The sequence below is a fragment of the Bombina bombina genome, chromosome 3 (assembly GCF_027579735.1).
Source record: "Bombina bombina isolate aBomBom1 chromosome 3, aBomBom1.pri, whole genome shotgun sequence".
NCBI classification, from domain to species: domain Eukaryota; kingdom Metazoa; phylum Chordata; class Amphibia; order Anura; family Bombinatoridae; genus Bombina; species Bombina bombina.
Window position 1 is genome coordinate 1,294,774,622 of NC_069501.1, and position 21,171 is coordinate 1,294,795,792.

At 35.0% G+C, this 21,171-nt stretch overlaps 1 protein-coding gene across 1 annotated transcript in view; it reads right to left on the reverse strand.

The window, feature by feature from the left end:
* Positions 1-21,171, reverse strand: part of ALDH3B1 (aldehyde dehydrogenase 3 family member B1) — a 280,384-nt gene that overhangs the window by 154,942 nt on the left and 104,271 nt on the right. Inside the window, exons 5-6 of the mRNA XM_053708856.1 lie at positions 15,408-15,794; positions 4,378-4,544 (exon numbers count right to left, since the gene is read on the reverse strand). Of these exons, the coding sequence (XP_053564831.1) occupies positions 4,378-4,544; positions 15,408-15,794 (554 nt within the window). The remainder of the gene's footprint in view (positions 1-4,377; positions 4,545-15,407; positions 15,795-21,171) is intronic.

Consider the following 21,171-nt stretch of genomic DNA (forward strand, 5'->3'; position numbering starts at 1 on the left):
ATTGTTACTGCACTATGCACATATACCCACACCGCGCTTACCTGATTGTTACTGCACTATGCACATATACCCACACCATGCTTACCTGATTGTTACAGTACTATGCACATATATCCCCACCATACTTACCTGATTGTTACAGTACTATGCACATATACCCACACCGCGCTTACCTGATTGTTGAAAAAGTACAAGAAGACAGAGGGGCGCCTCATGTGTGGTATAATCAGATGGTATGATACAATGAGCTGACATTAGTGAGCATGTGAACCCCAGATGCTGTGTAAATTAAACCTCTTTGTAGCGGACCTAGTTACATGTATCTAGCAAAAACGGATACATAAATATAATGTCCGTAGTGAAGTACATGCATCACTAATGTCAGCTCATTGGCTGCCTTAACACACCCCCTGTAGATACACTATCGTCAGCCTATTGGCTGTTTCCACACAGCACTTGTAAACATACACGCCCACTTTTTACTATTTACTATATTTACTAATGTCAGCTCATTGGCTGCCTTAACACACCCCCTGTAGATACACTATCGTCAGCCTATTGGCTGTTTCCACACAGCACTTGTAAACATACACGCCCACTTTTTACTATTTACTATATTTACTAATGTCAGCTCATTGGCTGCCTTAACACACCCCCTGTAGATACACTCACGCCAGCCCATTGGCTGTGTTCACACAGCACTTGTAAACATACACGCCCACTTTTTACTATTTACTATATTTACTAATGTCAGCTCATTGGCTGCCTTAACACACCCCCTGTAGATACACTCACGCCAGCCCATTGGGTGTGTTCACACAGCACTTGTAAACATACACGCCCACTTTTTACTATTTACTATATTTACTAATGTCAGCTCATTGGCTGCCTTAACACACCCCCTGTAGATACACTCACGCCAGCCAATTGGCTGTGTTCACACAGCACTTGTAAACATACACGCCCACTTTTTACTATTTACTATATTTACTAATGTCAGCTCATTGGCTGCCTTAACACACCCCCTGTAGATACACTCACGCCAGCCCATTGGCTGTGTTCACACAGCACTTGTAAACATACACGCCCACTTTTTACTATTTACTATATTTACTAATGTCAGCTCATTGGCTGCCTTAACACACCCCCTGTAGATACACTCACGCCAGCCAATTGGCTGTGTTCACACAGCACTTGTAAACATACACGCCCACTTTTTACTATTTACTATATTTACTAATGTCAGCTCATTGGCTGCCTTAACACACCCCCTGTAGATACACTCACGCCAGCCAATTGGCTGTGTTCACACAGCACTTGTAAACATACACGCCCAACTTTTTACTATTTACTATATTTACTAATGTCAGCTCATTGGCTGCCTTAACACACCCCCTGTAGATACACTCACGCCAGCCAATTGGCTGTGTTCACACAGCACTTGTAAACATACGTGCCCACTTTTTACTATTTACTATATTTACTAATGTCAGCTCATTGGCTGCCTTAACACACCCCCTGTAGATACACTCACGCCAGCCCATTGGCTGTGTTCACACAGCACTTGTAAACATACACGCCCAACTGTTACAGAAGCATTAGTTATTTTGTTGTGAAGAGCTTATTTCCCAGCAGCAATGCCTGAACCAGCAAGCCAGCGCCTAAGAAGGGCTCCAAGAAAACCGTAACAAGTATCATTTCATAAAGAGTTAACTCTTTTTTTTCAGCTTTTAGAAACTATTGCCTAAATACACGTTTGCTGGCCTCAGCTCTAAGTTTAGTGATAACAAATCCCATTATCTAATCACCTCTGGAGCCAGACTGCTAATTGATAAGATGAACTTGTAAACTTGTTATCTTAAGTACTGTAATCCTATTGTGGCCTGTCAAAGGACAGTGCTCTCTATCTAAATGTGTGATGGGGGATTTTGTGCTTCCCCCCCCCTCTCCCCCTGGGAGTGCCCTGTGTGCATGTAACCTTAATAAAAAGCAGGCTGGGCATCCCAGTCCTGAGTTCTTGTTTGACCCTCAATCGCAGCGTTGACTCGTTTTTGTGGGCAGAAGGGTATCCTAGCTGTACTGCAGCTAAGGGAGATTATTCTATATTTGCGAGACTCATATAGAATACTATGGAAAGCAGCTTCTCCCCTCTTTAGCAATAGGGATCCAGGCTACTAAGCGGTCCATCTCTCAGCGAGACTAAGGGTAACCGTAACACCAACTTTTTACTATTTATTTTTCTCTTTGAATACGGGTTTAACGCACAGTAGGTCGTTCCTCATACTAACAATATGTTTAAATCTGGCCCAGTTTTTTACTTTGCATAGAAGCTAACATTCCCAATATATATTTTTAATTTTAAACATTGTGTGAATAGGAGAATAGATCGATCAACCCTTTGATTACTGGGGGTCAATACCATTTTTTTATCTTTAAATGCAAACATGCAGTGTTCTATTGGATTGTCTAATTACTGTTTAGTATAGGACACTATTGCTAAAATACTTTACATGTGTATAATGTGGTTTTTACTCTATGTGAAAACTGTTGCAATTAGAAGATCTGATGTCATCATACAGGTGTTAGGTATCAATTAGGAAACACACCCCTTTGTAAGGAGGTGGATAACTGTTAGTTTGTTATTTAAGGCAGAGGTAGGATGTTGAATGAATATATGCCTGATGAAACGGTTCTAACCGAGAAACGCGTTGCATTTGAGGGGTGCCACTGTATACCCTTTTATCCACTCATCATAAACAACTGCTGTGTTGTTTTTTTATCTTTGTTTTTAATAAATAGCTACATTTTATTCTAAATGTACTCTGAGTGGAGTTCTTTTCCTACCTTCTGCCTTTGCTGATTGCTTACTGGCATCTACACCCCTGCACAACCAAGAATCTACATCTAGGGTGAGCTGCTACACCTGTCATAAAGTTACAGCCTGCCCCTACCAGCACATAAGTGTGCTACAGGAGTATGTGAGTACCCATCTGTATCATCTAAGAGATATTGCCGGTTATACCTTTAATGGTCTGCACATGTAGTGCTTTCTTTGTTTGTTTTTTAATCTCTCACCAGCTACACAGTTTTGCCTGGAGGGTGAGCTGTCACACCTATCTGAAATTGCAGCTTGTCTCTACCAGCACATAGGTGTGCTTCAATAGTATGTGAGTACTCATTTGGCTCCATTCTGTTTGTTCTGTATCATACCATCTGATTATACCACACATGAGGCGCCCCTCTGTCTTCTTGTACTTTTTCAGCTATACCCGGACCAGTCGGTGAGGAGGAGGCAGCCCACATAAGAACATTGTATATCCCATCTTCTCCGGTCATCCGGTCATATATTTCAAAGAAAGACTTGCTCTCTGTGTTATCCTTTATTCAAGGATTTCAAGGTTTTTTTATTTTATATTTTTTATTTTTATTTTGTTTGGTCCTTGTGATATATGAATTGCTCTGTATTATCTACGCATAGTGATTTATTTTTGCACTGATTTACCCCTGCACCTTTAGCGCCCCCTCTATTTGGTTGTCTTACCTGATTGTTACTGCACTATGCACATATACCCACACCGCGCTTACCTGATTGTTACTGCACTATGCACATATACCCACACCGCGCTTACCTGATTGTTACTGCACTATGCACATATACCCACACCATGCTTACCTGATTGTTACAGTACTATGCACATATACCCACACCGCGCTTACCTGATTGTTACTGCACTATGCACATATACCCACACCGCGCTTACCTGATTGTTACTGCACTATGCACATATACCCACACCATGCTTACCTGATTGTTACAGTACTATGCACATATACCCACACCGCGCTTACCTGATTGTTACTGCACTATGCACATATACCCACACCGCGCTTACCTGATTGTTACTGCACTATGCACATATACCCACACCATGCTTACCTGATTGTTACAGTACTATGCACATATACCCACACCGCGCTTACCTGATTGTTACTGCACTATGCACATATACCCACACCGCGCTTACCTGATTGTTACAGTACTATGCACACATACCCCCAATGTACTTACCTGATTGCTACAGCACTATGCACATATACCCACACCGCGCTTACCTGATTGTTACAGTACTATGCACATATACCCACACCGCTCTTACCTGATTGTTACAGTACTATGCACATATACCCCCACCGCGCTTACCTGATTGTTAGAGTACTATGCACATATACACACACCGCGCTTACCTGATTGTTACAGTACTATTCACACATATCCCCAATGTACTTACCTGATTGCTACAGCACTATGCACATATACCCACGCCGCGCTTACCTGATTGTTACAGTACTATGCACACATACCCCCAATGTACTTACCTGATTGCTACTGGAGTACACATAAGCAGCCAGGGGCCTCTCTCTTTTGTTGATAAACATAATAGCATCATTAAGACTTTCAACGGTTAGAACTGGAAGTATGGGACCAAAAATTTCCTCCTTCATCACAGAATCAGTTTCATTTACATCCACAAGAACAGTGGGGGCTGAAATGAGCATAAAATATATTACACATAATCCAGGCTTTACAGTATAACGAACATGTAACAAAGGAAGTGCTGTAACATCTGGTATGTAAGCAATGTATATACACAAAGCTAGTAGTAATGTATATACACACAGCTAGTAGTAATGTATATACACACAACTAGTAGTAATGTATATACACACAACTAGTAGTAATGTATATACACACAGCTAGTAGTAATGTATATACACACAGCTAGTAGTAATGTATATACACACAGCTAGTAGTAATGTATATACACACAGCTAGTAGTAATGTATATACACACAGCTAGTAGTAATGTATATACACACAGCTAGTAGTAATGTATATACACACAACTAGTAGTAATGTATATACACACAACTAGTAGTAATGTATATACACACAACTAGTAGTAATGTATACACACAGCTAGTAGTAATGTATACACACAGCTAGTAGTAATGTATATACACACAGCTAGTAGTAATGTATATACACACAGCTAGTAGTAATGTATACACACACAGCTAGTAGTAATGTATACACACACAGCTAGTAGTAATGTATATACACACAGCTAGTAGTAATGTATATACACACAGCTAGTAGTAATGTATATACACACAGCTAGTAGTAATGCATATACACACAGCTAGTAGTAATGTATATACACACAGCTAGTAGTAATGTATATACACACAGCTAGTAGTAATGTATATACACACAGCTAGTAGTAATGTATATACACAGCTAGTAGTAATGTATCTACATACAGCTAGTAGTAATGTGTATATACACAGCTAGTAGTAATGTATATACAAACAGCTAGTAGTAATGTATATACACATCTAGTAGTAATATATATACAAACAGCTAGTAGTAATGTATATACACACAGCTAGTAGTAATGTATATGCACACAGCTAGTAGTAATGTATATACACAGCTAGTAGTAATGTATATACACACAGCTAGTAGTAATGTATATACACATCTAGTAGTAATGTATATACACACAGCTAGTAGTAATGTATATACACACAGCTAGTAGTAATGTGTATACACAGCTAGTAGTAATGTATATACACACAGCTAGTAGTAATGTATATACACACAGCTAGTAGTAATGTATATACACACAGCTAGTAGTAATGTATATACACACAGCTAGTAGTAATGTATATACACAGCTAGTAGTAATGTATCTACATACAGCTAGTAGTAATGTATATACACAGCTAGTAGTAATGTATATACAAACAGCTAGTAGTAATGTATATACACATCTAGTAGTAATATATATACAAACAGCTAGTAGTAATGTATATACACACAGCTAGTAGTAATGTATATGCACACAGCTAGTAGTAATGTATATACACAGCTAGTAGTAATGTATACACACAGCTAGTAGTAATGTATACACACAGCTAGTAGTAATGTAAATACACATAGCTAGTAGTAATGTGTATAAACACAGCTAGTAGTAATGTGTATACACACAGCTAGTAGTAATGTGTATACACACAGCTAGTAGTAATGTGTATACACACAGCTAGTTATAATGTATATACACAGCTAGTATTAATGTATATACACACAGCTAGTAGTAATGTATATACACACAGCTAGTAGTAATGTGTATACACACAGCTAGTAGTAATGTGTATGCACACAGCTAGTAGTAATTTATATACACAGCTAGTAATAATTTATATACACAGCTAGTAATAATGTATAGACACACAGCTAGTAGTAATGCATATGCACACAGCTAGTAGTAATGTATATGCACACAGCTAGTAGTAATTTATATACACAGCTAGTAGTAATGTATATACACAGCTAGTAGTAATGTTTATACACACAGTTAGTAGTAATGTATATACACAGCTAGTAGTAATGTATATACACAGCTAGTAGTAATGTATATACACACAGCTAGTAGTAATGTATATACACACAGCGAGTAGTAATGAATATACACAGCTAGTAGTAATGTATATACACACAGCTAGTAGTAAATTATATACACACAGCTAGTAGTAATGTATATACACAGCTAGTAGTAATGTATATACACACAGCTAGTAGTAATGTATATACACACAGCTAGTAGTAATGTTTATACACAGCTAGTAGTAATGTGTATACACACAGCTAGTAGTAATGTATATACACACAGCTAGTAGTAATGTATATACACACAGATAGTAGTAATGTGTATACACACAGCTAGTAGTAATGTATATACACACAGCTAGTAGTAATGTTTATACACAGCTAGTAGTAATGTGTATACACACAGGTAGTAGTAATGTATATACACAGCTAGTATTAATTTATATACACAGCTAGTATTAATTTATATACACAGCTAGTATTAATGTATATATACACACAGTTAGTAGTAATGTCTATACACACAGCTAGTAGTAATGTGTATACACAGTTAGTAGTAATGTGTATACACACAGCTAGTAGTAATGTATATACACACAACTAGTAGTAATGTGTATACACACAGCTAGTAGTAATGTATATACACACAGCTAGTAGTAATGTATATACACACAGCTAGTAGTAATGTGTATACACACAGTTAGTAGTAATGTGTATACACACAGCTAGTAGTAATGTGTATACACACAGCTAGTAGTAATGTGTATACACACAGCTAGTAGTAATGTGTATACACACAGCTAGTAGTAATGTGTATACACACAGCTAGTAGTAATGTGTATACACACAGCTAGTAGTAATGTGTATACACACAGCTAGTAGTAATGTGTATACACACAGCTAGTAGTAATTTTTATACACAGCTAGTAGTAATGTATTTACACAGCTAGTAGTAATGTGTATACACACAGCTAGTAGTAATTTTTATACACAGCTAGTAGTAATGTATTTACACAGCTAGTAGTAATGTATATACACACAGCTAGTAGTAATGTATATACACACATCTAGTATTAATTTTTATACACAGCTAGTAGTAATGTATTTACACATAGCTAGTAGTTATTTTTATACACAGCTAGTAGTAATGTATATACACACAGCTAGTAGTAATGTATATGCACACAGCTAGTAGTAATTTATATACACAACTAGTAGTAATGTATATACACACAGCTAGTAGTAATTTTTATACACAGCTAGTAGTAATGTATATACACACAGCTAGTAGTAATGTATATGCACACAGCTAGTAGTAATGTATATACACACAGCTAGTAGTAATGTATTTACACAGCTAGTAATAATGTATATACACAGAGCTAGTAGTAATGTATATACACACAGCTAGTAGTAATGTATATACACACAGCTAGTAGTAATGTGTATACACACAGCTAGTAGTAATGTATTTACACAGCTAGTAGTAATGTATATACACACAGCTAGTAGTAATTTATATACACAACTAGTAGTAATTTATATACACAACTAGTACTAATGTATTTACACAGCTAGTAGTAATGTATATGCACACAGCTAGTAGTAATTTATATACACAACTAGTAGTAATTTATATACACAACTAGTAGTAATGTATTTACACAGCTAGTAGTAATGTGTATACACACAGCTAGTAGTAATATATATACACACAGCTAGTAGTAATGTATATACACACAGCTAGTAGCAATGTATATACACACAGCTAGTAGTAATTTATATACACAACTAGTAGTAATGTATTTACACAGCTAGTAGTAATGTATATACACACAGCTAGTAGTAATTTTTATACACAGCTAGTAGTAATGTATTTACACAGCTAGTAGTAATGTATATACACACAGCTAGTAGTAATTTATATACACAACTAGTAGTAATGCATTTACACAGCTAGTAGTAATGTGTATACACACAGCTAGTAGTAATGTATATATGCACAGCTAGTAGTAATTTATATACACACAGCTAGTAGTAATGTATATAGACACAGCTAGTAGTAATGTGTATACACACAGCTAGTAGTAATGTATATACACACAACTAGTAGTAATGTATATACACACAGCTAGTAGTAATGTGTATATACACAGCTAGTAGTAATGTGTATACACACAGCTATTAGTAATGTGTATACACACAGCTAGTAGTAATGTGTATACACACAGCTAGTAGTAATGTATATACACACAACTAGTAGTAATGTGTATACACACAGCTAGTAGTAATGTATATACACACAGCTAGTAGTAATGTATATACACACAGCTAGTAGTAATGTGTATACACACAGTTAGTAGTAATGTGTATACACACAGCTAGTAGTAATGTGTATACACACAGCTAGTAGTAATGTGTATACACACAGCTAGTAGTAATGTGTATACACACAGCTAGTAGTAATGTGTATACACACAGCTAGTAGTAATGTGTATACACACAGCTAGTAGTAATGTGTATACACACAGCTAGTAGTAATGTGTATACACACAGCTAGTAGTAATTTTTATACACAGCTAGTAGTAATGTATTTACACAGCTAGTAGTAATGTATATACACACAGCTAGTAGTAATTTATATACACAACTATTAGTAATGTATATACACACAGCTAGTAGTAATGTGTATACACACAGCTAGTAGTAATGTGTATACACACAGCTAGTAGTAATGTATATACACACATCTAGTATTAATTTTTATACACAGCTAGTAGTAATGTATTTACACATAGCTAGTAGTTATTTTTATACACAGCTAGTAGTAATGTATATACACACAGCTAGTAGTAATGTATATGCACACAGCTAGTAGTAATTTATATACACAACTAGTAGTAATGTATATACACACAGCTAGTAGTAATTTTTATACACAGCTAGTAGTAATGTATATACACACAGCTAGTAGTAATGTATATGCACACAGCTAGTAGTAATGTATATACACACAGCTAGTAGTAATGTATTTACACAGCTAGTAATAATGTATATACACAGAGCTAGTAGTAATGTATATACACACAGCTAGTAGTAATGTATATACACACAGCTAGTAGTAATGTGTATACACACAGCTAGTAGTAATGTATATACACACAGCTAGTAGTAATTTATATACACAACTAGTAGTAATTTATATACACAACTAGTAGTAATGTATTTACACAGCTAGTAGTAATGTATATGCACACAGCTAGTAGTAATTTATATACACAACTAGTAGTAATTTATATACACAACTAGTAGTAATGTATTTACACAGCTAGTAGTAATGTGTATACACACAGCTAGTAGTAATATATATACACACAGCTAGTAGTAATGTATATACACACAGCTAGTAGCAATGTATATACACACAGCTAGTAGTAATTTATATACACAACTAGTAGTAATGTATTTACACAGCTAGTAGTAATGTATATACACACAGCTAGTAGTAATTTTTATACACAGCTAGTAGTAATGTATTTACACAGCTAGTAGTAATGTATATACACACAGCTAGTAGTAATTTATATACACAACTAGTAGTAATGCATTTACACAGCTAGTAGTAATGTGTATACACACAGCTAGTAGTAATGTATATATGCACAGCTAGTAGTAATTTATATACACACAGCTAGTAGTAATGTATATAGACACAGCTAGTAGTAATGTGTATACACACAGCTAGTAGTAATGTATATACACACAACTAGTAGTAATGTATATACACACAGCTAGTAGTAATGTGTATATACACAGCTAGTAGTAATGTGTATACACACAGCTATTAGTAATGTGTATACACACAGCTAGTAGTAATGTGTATACACACAGCTAGTAGTAATGTATATACACACAACTAGTAGTAATGTGTATACACACAGCTAGTAGTAATGTATATACACACAGCTAGTAGTAATGTATATACACACAGCTAGTAGTAATGTGTATACACACAGTTAGTAGTAATGTGTATACACACAGCTAGTAGTAATGTGTATACACACAGCTAGTAGTAATGTGTATACACACAGCTAGTAGTAATGTGTATACACACAGCTAGTAGTAATGTGTATACACACAGCTAGTAGTAATGTGTATACACACAGCTAGTAGTAATGTGTATACACACAGCTAGTAGTAATGTGTATACACACAGCTAGTAGTAATTTTTATACACAGCTAGTAGTAATGTATTTACACAGCTAGTAGTAATGTATATACACACAGCTAGTAGTAATTTATATACACAACTATTAGTAATGTATATACACACAGCTAGTAGTAATGTGTATACACACAGCTAGTAGTAATGTGTATACACACAGCTAGTAGTAATGTATATACACACATCTAGTATTAATTTTTATACACAGCTAGTAGTAATGTATTTACACATAGCTAGTAGTTATTTTTATACACAGCTAGTAGTAATGTATATACACACAGCTAGTAGTAATGTATATGCACACAGCTAGTAGTAATTTATATACACAACTAGTAGTAATGTATATACACACAGCTAGTAGTAATTTTTATACACAGCTAGTAGTAATGTATATACACACAGCTAGTAGTAATGTATATGCACACAGCTAGTAGTAATGTATATACACACAGCTAGTAGTAATGTATTTACACAGCTAGTAATAATGTATATACACAGAGCTAGTAGTAATGTATATACACACAGCTAGTAGTAATGTATATACACACAGCTAGTAGTAATGTGTATACACACAGCTAGTAGTAATGTATTTACACAGCTAGTAGTAATGTATATACACACAGCTAGTAGTAATTTATATACACAACTAGTAGTAATTTATATACACAACTAGTAGTAATGTATTTACACAGCTAGTAGTAATGTATATGCACACAGCTAGTAGTAATTTATATACACAACTAGTAGTAATTTATATACACAACTAGTAGTAATGTATTTACACAGCTAGTAGTAATGTGTATACACACAGCTAGTAGTAATATATATACACACAGCTAGTAGTAATGTATATACACACAGCTAGTAGCAATGTATATACACACAGCTAGTAGTAATTTATATACACAACTAGTAGTAATGTATTTACACAGCTAGTAGTAATGTATATACACACAGCTAGTAGTAATTTTTATACACAGCTAGTAGTAATGTATTTACACAGCTAGTAGTAATGTATATACACACAGCTAGTAGTAATTTATATACACAACTAGTAGTAATGCATTTACACAGCTAGTAGTAATGTGTATACACACAGCTAGTAGTAATGTATATATGCACAGCTAGTAGTAATTTATATACACACAGCTAGTAGTAATGTATATAGACACAGCTAGTAGTAATGTGTATACACACAGCTAGTAGTAATGTATATACACACAACTAGTAGTAATGTATATACACACAGCTAGTAGTAATGTGTATATACACAGCTAGTAGTAATGTGTATACACACAGCTATTAGTAATGTGTATACACACAGCTAGTAGTAATGTGTATACACACAGCTAGTAGTAATGTATATACACACAACTAGTAGTAATGTGTATACACACAGCTAGTAGTAATGTATATACACACAGCTAGTAGTAATGTATATACACACAGCTAGTAGTAATGTGTATACACACAGTTAGTAGTAATGTGTATACACACAGCTAGTAGTAATGTGTATACACACAGCTAGTAGTAATGTGTATACACACAGCTAGTAGTAATGTGTATACACACAGCTAGTAGTAATGTGTATACACACAGCTAGTAGTAATGTGTATACACACAGCTAGTAGTAATGTGTATACACACAGCTAGTAGTAATGTGTATACACACAGCTAGTAGTAATGTGTATACACACAGCTAGTAGTAATTTTTATACACAGCTAGTAGTAATGTATTTACACAGCTAGTAGTAATGTATATACACACAGCTAGTAGTAATTTATATACACAACTATTAGTAATGTATATACACACAGCTAGTAGTAATGTGTATACACACAGCTAGTAGTAATGTGTATACACACAGCTAGTAGTAATGTATATACACACATCTAGTATTAATTTTTATACACAGCTAGTAGTAATGTATTTACACATAGCTAGTAGTTATTTTTATACACAGCTAGTAGTAATGTATATACACACAGCTAGTAGTAATGTATATGCACACAGCTAGTAGTAATTTATATACACAACTAGTAGTAATGTATATACACACAGCTAGTAGTAATTTTTATACACAGCTAGTAGTAATGTATATACACACAGCTAGTAGTAATGTATATGCACACAGCTAGTAGTAATGTATATACACACAGCTAGTAGTAATGTATTTACACAGCTAGTAATAATGTATATACACAGAGCTAGTAGTAATGTATATACACACAGCTAGTAGTAATGTATATACACACAGCTAGTAGTAATGTGTATACACACAGCTAGTAGTAATGTATTTACACAGCTAGTAGTAATGTATATACACACAGCTAGTAGTAATTTATATACACAACTAGTAGTAATTTATATACACAACTAGTAGTAATGTATTTACACAGCTAGTAGTAATGTATATGCACACAGCTAGTAGTAATTTATATACACAACTAGTAGTAATTTATATACACAACTAGTAGTAATGTATTTACACAGCTAGTAGTAATGTGTATACACACAGCTAGTAGTAATATATATACACACAGCTAGTAGTAATGTATATACACACAGCTAGTAGCAATGTATATACACACAGCTAGTAGTAATTTATATACACAACTAGTAGTAATGTATTTACACAGCTAGTAGTAATGTATATACACACAGCTAGTAGTAATTTTTATACACAGCTAGTAGTAATGTATTTACACAGCTAGTAGTAATGTATATACACACAGCTAGTAGTAATTTATATACACAACTAGTAGTAATGCATTTACACAGCTAGTAGTAATGTGTATACACACAGCTAGTAGTAATGTATATATGCACAGCTAGTAGTAATTTATATACACACAGCTAGTAGTAATGTATATAGACACAGCTAGTAGTAATGTGTATACACACAGCTAGTAGTAATGTATATACACACAACTAGTAGTAATGTATATACACACAGCTAGTAGTAATGTGTATATACACAGCTAGTAGTAATGTGTATACACACAGCTATTAGTAATGTGTATACAAACAGCTAGTAGTAATGTGTATACACACAGCTAGTAGTAATGTATATACACACAACTAGTAGTAATGTGTATACACACAGCTAGTAGTAATGTATATACACACAGCTAGTAGTAATGTATATACACACAGCTAGTAGTAATGTGTATACACACAGTTAGTAGTAATGTGTATACACACAGCTAGTAGTAATGTGTATACACACAGCTAGTAGTAATGTGTATACACATAGCTAGTAGTAATGTGTATACACACAGCTAGTAGTAATGTGTATACACACAGCTAGTAGTAATGTGTATACACACAGCTAGTAGTAATGTATATACACACAGCTAGTAGTAATGTGTATACACACAGCTAGTAGTAATTTTTATACACAGCTAGTAGTAATGTATTTACACAGCTAGTAGTAATGTATATACACACAGCTAGTAGTAATTTATATACACAACTATTAGTAATGTATATACACACAGCTAGTAGTAATGTGTATACACACAGCTAGTAGTAATGTGTATACACACAGCTAGTAGTAATGTATATACACACATCTAGTATTAATTTTTATACACAGCTAGTAGTAATGTATTTACACATAGCTAGTAGTTATTTTTATACACAGCTAGTAGTAATGTATATACACACAGCTAGTAGTAATGTATATGCACACAGCTAGTAGTAATTTATATACACAACTAGTAGTAATGTATATACACACAGCTAGTAGTAATTTTTATACACAGCTAGTAGTAATGTATATACACACAGCTAGTAGTAATGTATATGCACACAGCTAGTAGTAATGTATATACACACAGCTAGTAGTAATGTATTTACACAGCTAGTAATAATGTATATACACAGAGCTAGTAGTAATGTATATACACACAGCTAGTAGTAATGTATATACACACAGCTAGTAGTAATGTGTATACACACAGCTAGTAGTAATGTATATACACACAGCTAGTAGTAATGTTTATACACAGATAGTAGTAATGTATTTACACAGCTAGTAGTAATGTATATACACACAGCTAGTAGTAATGTTTATACACAGATAGTAGTAATGTATTTACACAGCTAGTAATAATGTATATACACACAGCTAGTAGTAATGTATATGCACACAGCTAGTAGTAATGTATATACACACAGCTAGTAGTAATGTATTTACACAGCTAGTAATAATGTATATACACAGAGCTAGTAGTAATGTATATACACACAGCTAGTAGTAATGTATATACACACAGCTAGTAGTAATGTGTATACACACAGCTAGTAGTAATGTATTTACACAGCTAGTAGTAATGTATATACACACAGCTAGTAGTAATTTATATACACAACTAGTAGTAATTTATATACACAACTAGTAGTAATGTATTTACACAGCTAGTAGTAATGTAGTGTTTTGTTACAAGCGTTCTTCTTACAGACTTACGGTACAATGAAATTGTACATTATTCACCATATTAAATGTAATATTCTCTCTGTACCTCTCAGAGTTCCTGATGATCTATAGCTTTGCGAGATTATCTAAGATATCTCAATTGTCCTGCTGGTTAACTATCTATGAAGAATTGTGCATGTGAATTAGACTCCTATATTACAATTCTATGTGGCAGTTACTTTGTCAACACGTGCCATAATAAAATGTTATTCTCTATGAGGTACAGTATGTGTAAATGTACATTACTTACAGATATATTTCTCCGATTCATCAGTTTCACCACCAATGACGATTTTCCCACATTTAAGAAGAGCAGACAGTCTCTGAAAGTGCTTCTGGTTAACGATCCTACCCAGATCTGGAGACTGTTTCGGATCTACCCCATAGAAGTCTTGAATTGTACTTTGCAGAGCATTCAGCAGTTTCTCCTTTATCCTATCCGAGCAGAGGACGTAGTCCGGAGCGATGCAAGTCTGCCCCGCATTGAAGAAGCGAGACCATGCAATGCGTCGTGCAGCGTTCTCAATCATACAGTCATCATCTACGTAGCAAGGATTCTTCCCCCCCAGCTCTAATGTCACTGGAGTAAGGTGTCTCGCTGCGGCAGACATCACTATCTTCCCCACAAATGCATTGCCTTTAGATTCAAAATAAAAACAATTATATTACAATAAAACAAACTATACCTCAAACCAAATGCAGACATAGCCTTATTCTTATCCCAGGCATTAGTTAGTATGTAGGATAGCCTTATTCTTATCCCAGTCATTAATTAGTACGTAGGATAGCCTTATGCTTATCCCAGGCATTAATTAGTACGTAGGATAGCCTTATGCTTATCCCAGGCATTAATTAGTATGTAGGATAGCCTTATTCTTATCCCAGGCATTAGTTAGTATGTAGGATAGCCTTATGATTATCCCAGGCATTAATTAGTATGTAGGATAGCCTTATTCTTATCCCAGTCATTAATTAGTATATAGGATAGCCTTATGCTTATCCCAGTCATTAATTAGTATGTAGGATAGCCTTATTCTTATCCCAGTCATTAATTAGTATGTAGGATAGCTTTATGCTTATCCCAGGCATTAGTTAGTATGTAGGATAGCCTTATTCTTATCCCAGTCATTAATTAGTACGTAGGATAGCCTTATGCTTATCCCAGTCATTAATTAGTATGTAGGATAGCCTTATTCTTATCCCAGGCATTAATTAGCACGTAGCATAGCCTTATGTTTATCCCAGTCATTAATTAGCACGTAGGATAGCCTTATTCTTATCCCAGTCATTAATTAGTATGTAGGATAGCCTTATTCTTATCCCAGGCATTAATTAGTATGTAGGATAGCCTTATTCTTATCCCAGTCATTAATTAGTACGTAGGATAGCCTTATGCTTATCCCAGGCATTAATTAGTACGTAGGATAGCCTTATGCTTATCCCAGGCATTAATTAGTATGTAGGATAGCCTTATTCTTATCCCAGGCATTAGTTAGTATGTAGGATAGCCTTATGATTATCCCAGGCATTAATTAGTATGTAGGATAGCCTTATTCTTATCCCAGTCATTAATTAGTATATAGGATAGCCTTATGCTTATCCCAGTCATTAATTAGTATGTAGGATAGCCTTATTCTTATCCCAGTCATTAATTAGTATGTAGGATAGCTTTATGCTTATCCCAGGCATTAGTTAGTATGTAGGATAGCCTTATTCTTATCCCAGTCATTAATTAGTACGTAGGATAGCCTTATGCTTATCCCAGTCATTAATTAGTATGTAGGATAGCCTTATTCTTATCCCAGGCATTAATTAGTACGTAGCATAGCCTTATGTTTATCCCAGTCATTAATTAGCACGTAGGATAGCCTTATTCTTATCCCAGTCATTAATTAGTATGTAGGATAGCCTTATTCTTATCCCAGGCATTAATTAGTATGTAGGATAGCCTTATTCTTATCCCAGTCATTAATTAGTACGTAGGATAGCCTTATGCTTATCCCAGGCATTAATTAGTATGTAGGATAGCCTTATTCTTATCCCAGGCATTAGTTAGTAAGTAGGATAGCCTTATGATTATCCCAGGCATTAATTAGTATGTAGGATAGCCTTATTCTTATCCCAGTCATTAATTAGTATGTAGGATAGCTTTATGCTTATCCCAGGCATTAGTTAGTATGTAGGATAGCCTTATTCTTATCCCAGTCATTAATTAGTACGTAGGATAGCCTTATGCTTATCCCAGTCATTAATTAGTATGTAGGATAGCCTTATTCTTATCCCAGGCATTAATTAGTACGTAGAATAGCCTTATGTTTATCCCAGTCATTAATTAGCACGTAGGATAGCCTTATTCTTATCCCAGTCATTAATTAGTATGTAGGATAGCCTTATTCTTATCCCAGGCATTAATTAGTATGTAGGATAGCCTTATTCTTATCCCAGTCATTAATTAGTACGTAGGATAGCCTTATGCTTATCCCAGTCATTAATTAGTATGTAGGATAGCCTTATTCTTATCCCAGGCATTAGTTAGTAAAGTAGGATAGCCTTATTCTTATCCCAGGCATTAATTAGAAAAGTAGGATAGCCTTATGATTATCCCAGGCATTAATTAGTATGTAGGATAGCCTTATGATTATCCCAGGCATTAGTTAGTATGTAGGATAGCCTTATTCTTATCCCAGTCATTAATTAGTACGTAGGATAGCCTTATTCTTATCCCAGTCATTAATTAGTATGTAGGATAGTCTTATTCTTATCCCAGGCATTAATTAGTATGTAGGATAGCCTTATTCTTATCCCAGTCATTAATTAGTATGTAGGATAGCCTTATGTTTATCCCAGGCATTAGTTAGTATGTAAGATAGCCTTATGCTTATCCCAGGCATTAATTAGTATGTAGTATAGCCTTATGTTTATCTCAGGCATTAATTAGTATGTAGGATAGCCTTATGATTATCCCAGGCATTAATTATATGTAGGATAGCCTTATGCTTATCCCAGGCATTAATTAGTATGTAGGATAGCCTTATTCTTATCCCAGGCATTAATTAGTACATAGGATAGCCTTATGCTTATCCCAGGCATTAATTAGTATGTAGGATAGCCTTATGCTTATCCCAGGCATTAATTAGTATGTAGGATAGCCTTATTCTTATCCCAGGCATTAGTTAGTATGTAGGATAGCCTTATTCTTATCCCAGGCATTAATTAGTACGTAGGATAGCCTTATTCTTATCCCAGTCATTAATTAGTACGTAGGATAGCCTTATGCTTATCCCAGGCATTAATTAGTATGTAGGATAGCCTTATTCTTATCCCAGTCATTAATTAGCACATAGGATAGCCTTATGCTTATCCCAGGCATTAATTAGTATGTAGTATAGCCTTATTCTTATCCCAGGCATTAATTAGTATGTAGGATAGCCTTATTCTTATCCCAGGCATTAATTAGTACATAGGATAGCCTTATTCTTATACCAGGCATTAATTAGTACATAGGATAGCCTTATTCTTATCCCAGGCATTAATTAGTACATAGGATAGCCTTATTCTTATCCCAGGCATTAATTAGTACATAGGATAGCCATATTCTTATCCCAGGCATTAATTAGAAAAGTAGGATAGCCTTATTCTTATCCCAGGCATTAATTAGTACGTAGGATAGCCTTATTCTTATCCCAGGCATTAATTATATGTAGGATAGCCTTATTCTTATCCCAGGCATTAATTAGTACGTAGGATAGCCTTATTCTTATCCCAGGCATTAATTATATGTAGGATAGCCTTATTCTTATCCCAGGCATTAATTAGAAAAGTAGGATAGCCTTATTCTTATCCCAGGCATTAATTAGTACGTAGGATAGCCTTATTCTTATCCCAGGCATTAATTATATGTAGGATAGCCTTATTCTTACCCCAGGCATTAATTAGTACGTAGGATAGCCTTATGTTTATCCCAGGCATTAGTTAGTATGTAGGATAGCCTTATGTTTATCCCAGATATTAGTAAGTATGTAGGATAGCCTTATGATTATCCCAGGCATTAGTTAGTATGTAGGATAGCCTTATGCTTATCCCAGGCATTAGTTAGTATGTAGGATAGCCTTGTGCTTATCCCAGGCATTAGTTAGTATGTAGGATAGACTTGTGCATATCCCAGGCATTAGTTAGTATGTAGGATAGCCTTATGATTATCCCAGGTATTAATTAGTATGTAGGATAGCCTTATGCTTATCCCAGGCATTAATCAGTAGGTAGGATAGCCTTATGCTTATCCCAGGCATTAATTAGTATATAGTATAGCCTTATTCTTATCCCAGGCATTAGTTAGTATGTAGGATAGCCTTGTGCTTATCCCAGGCATTAGTTAGTATGTAGTATAGCCTTATGATTATCCCAGGCATTAGTTAGTATGTAGGATAGCCTTATTCTTATCCCAGGCATTAATTAGTACATAGGATAGCCTTATTCTTATCCCAGGCATTAATTAGTACGTAGGATAGCCTTATTCTTATCCCAGGCATTAATTAGTACGTAGGATAGCCTTATTCTTATCCCAGGCATTAATTATATGTAGGATAGCCTTAGTCTTATCCCAGGCATTAATTATATGTAGGATAGCCTTATTCTTATCCCAGGCATTAATTATATGTAGGATAGCCTTATTCTTATCCCAGGCATTAATTAAAAAAGTAGGATAGCCTTATGTTTATCCCAGACATTAATTAGTATGTAGGATAGCCTTATGTTTATCCCAGGCATTAGTTAGTATGTATGATAGCCTTATGTTTATCCCAGGCATTAGTTAGTATGTAGGATAGCCTTATGTTTCTCCCAGGCATTAGTTAGTATGTAGGATAGCCTTATGCTTATCCCAGGCATTAGTTAGTATGTAGGATAGCCTTATGCTTATCCCAGGCATTAGTTAGTATGTAGGATAGCCTAGTGCTTATCCCAGGCATTAGTTAGTATGTAGTATAGCCTTATGATTATCCCAGGCATTAGTTAGTATGTAGGACAGCCTTATTCTTATCACAGGCATTAATTAGTACATAGGATAGCCTTATTCTTATCCCAGGCATTCATTATATGTAGGATAGCCTTAGTCTTATCCCAGGCATTAATTATATGTAGGATAGCCTTATTCTTATCCCAAGCATTAGTTAGTATGTAGGATAGCCTTATTCTTATCCCAGGCATTAATTATATGTAGGATAGCCTTATTCTTATCCCAGGCATTAATTATATGTAGGATAGCCTTATTCTTATCCCAGGCATTAATTAGAAAAGTAGGATAGCCTTATGTTTATCCCAGGCATTAGTTAGTATAAAGGATAGCCTTATGCTTATCCCAGGCATTAGATAGTATGTAGGATAGCCTTATGCTTATCCCAGGCATTAGTTAGTATGTAGGATAGCCTTGTGCTTATCCCAGGCATTAGTTAGTATGTAGGATAGACTTATGCTTATCCCATGCATTAATTAGTATGTAGGATAGCCTTGTGCTTATCCCAGGCATTAGTTAGTATGTAGGATAGCCTTATGCTTATCCCAGGCATTAGTTAGTATGTAGGATAGCCTTATGCTTATACCAGGCATTAGTTAGTATGTAGGATAGCCTTATGCTTATCCCAGGCATTAGTTAGTATGTAGGATAGCCTTATGTTTATCTCAGGCATTAATTAGTATGTATGATAGCCTTATGATTATCCCAGGCATTAGGTAGTATGTAGGATAGCCTTATGTTTATCTCAGGCATTAATTAGTATGTAGGATAGCCTTATGATTATCCCAGGCATTAGTTAGTATGTAGGATAGCCTTATGATTATCCCAGGCATTAGTTAGTATGTAGGATAGCCTTATGCTTATCCCATGCATTAGTTAGTACGTAGGATAGCCTTATGCTTTTCCCATGCATTAGTTAGTACGTAGGATAGCCTTAAGCTTATCCCAGGCATTAGTATGTAGGATAGCCTTGTGCTTTTCCCAGGCATTACTTAGTATGTAG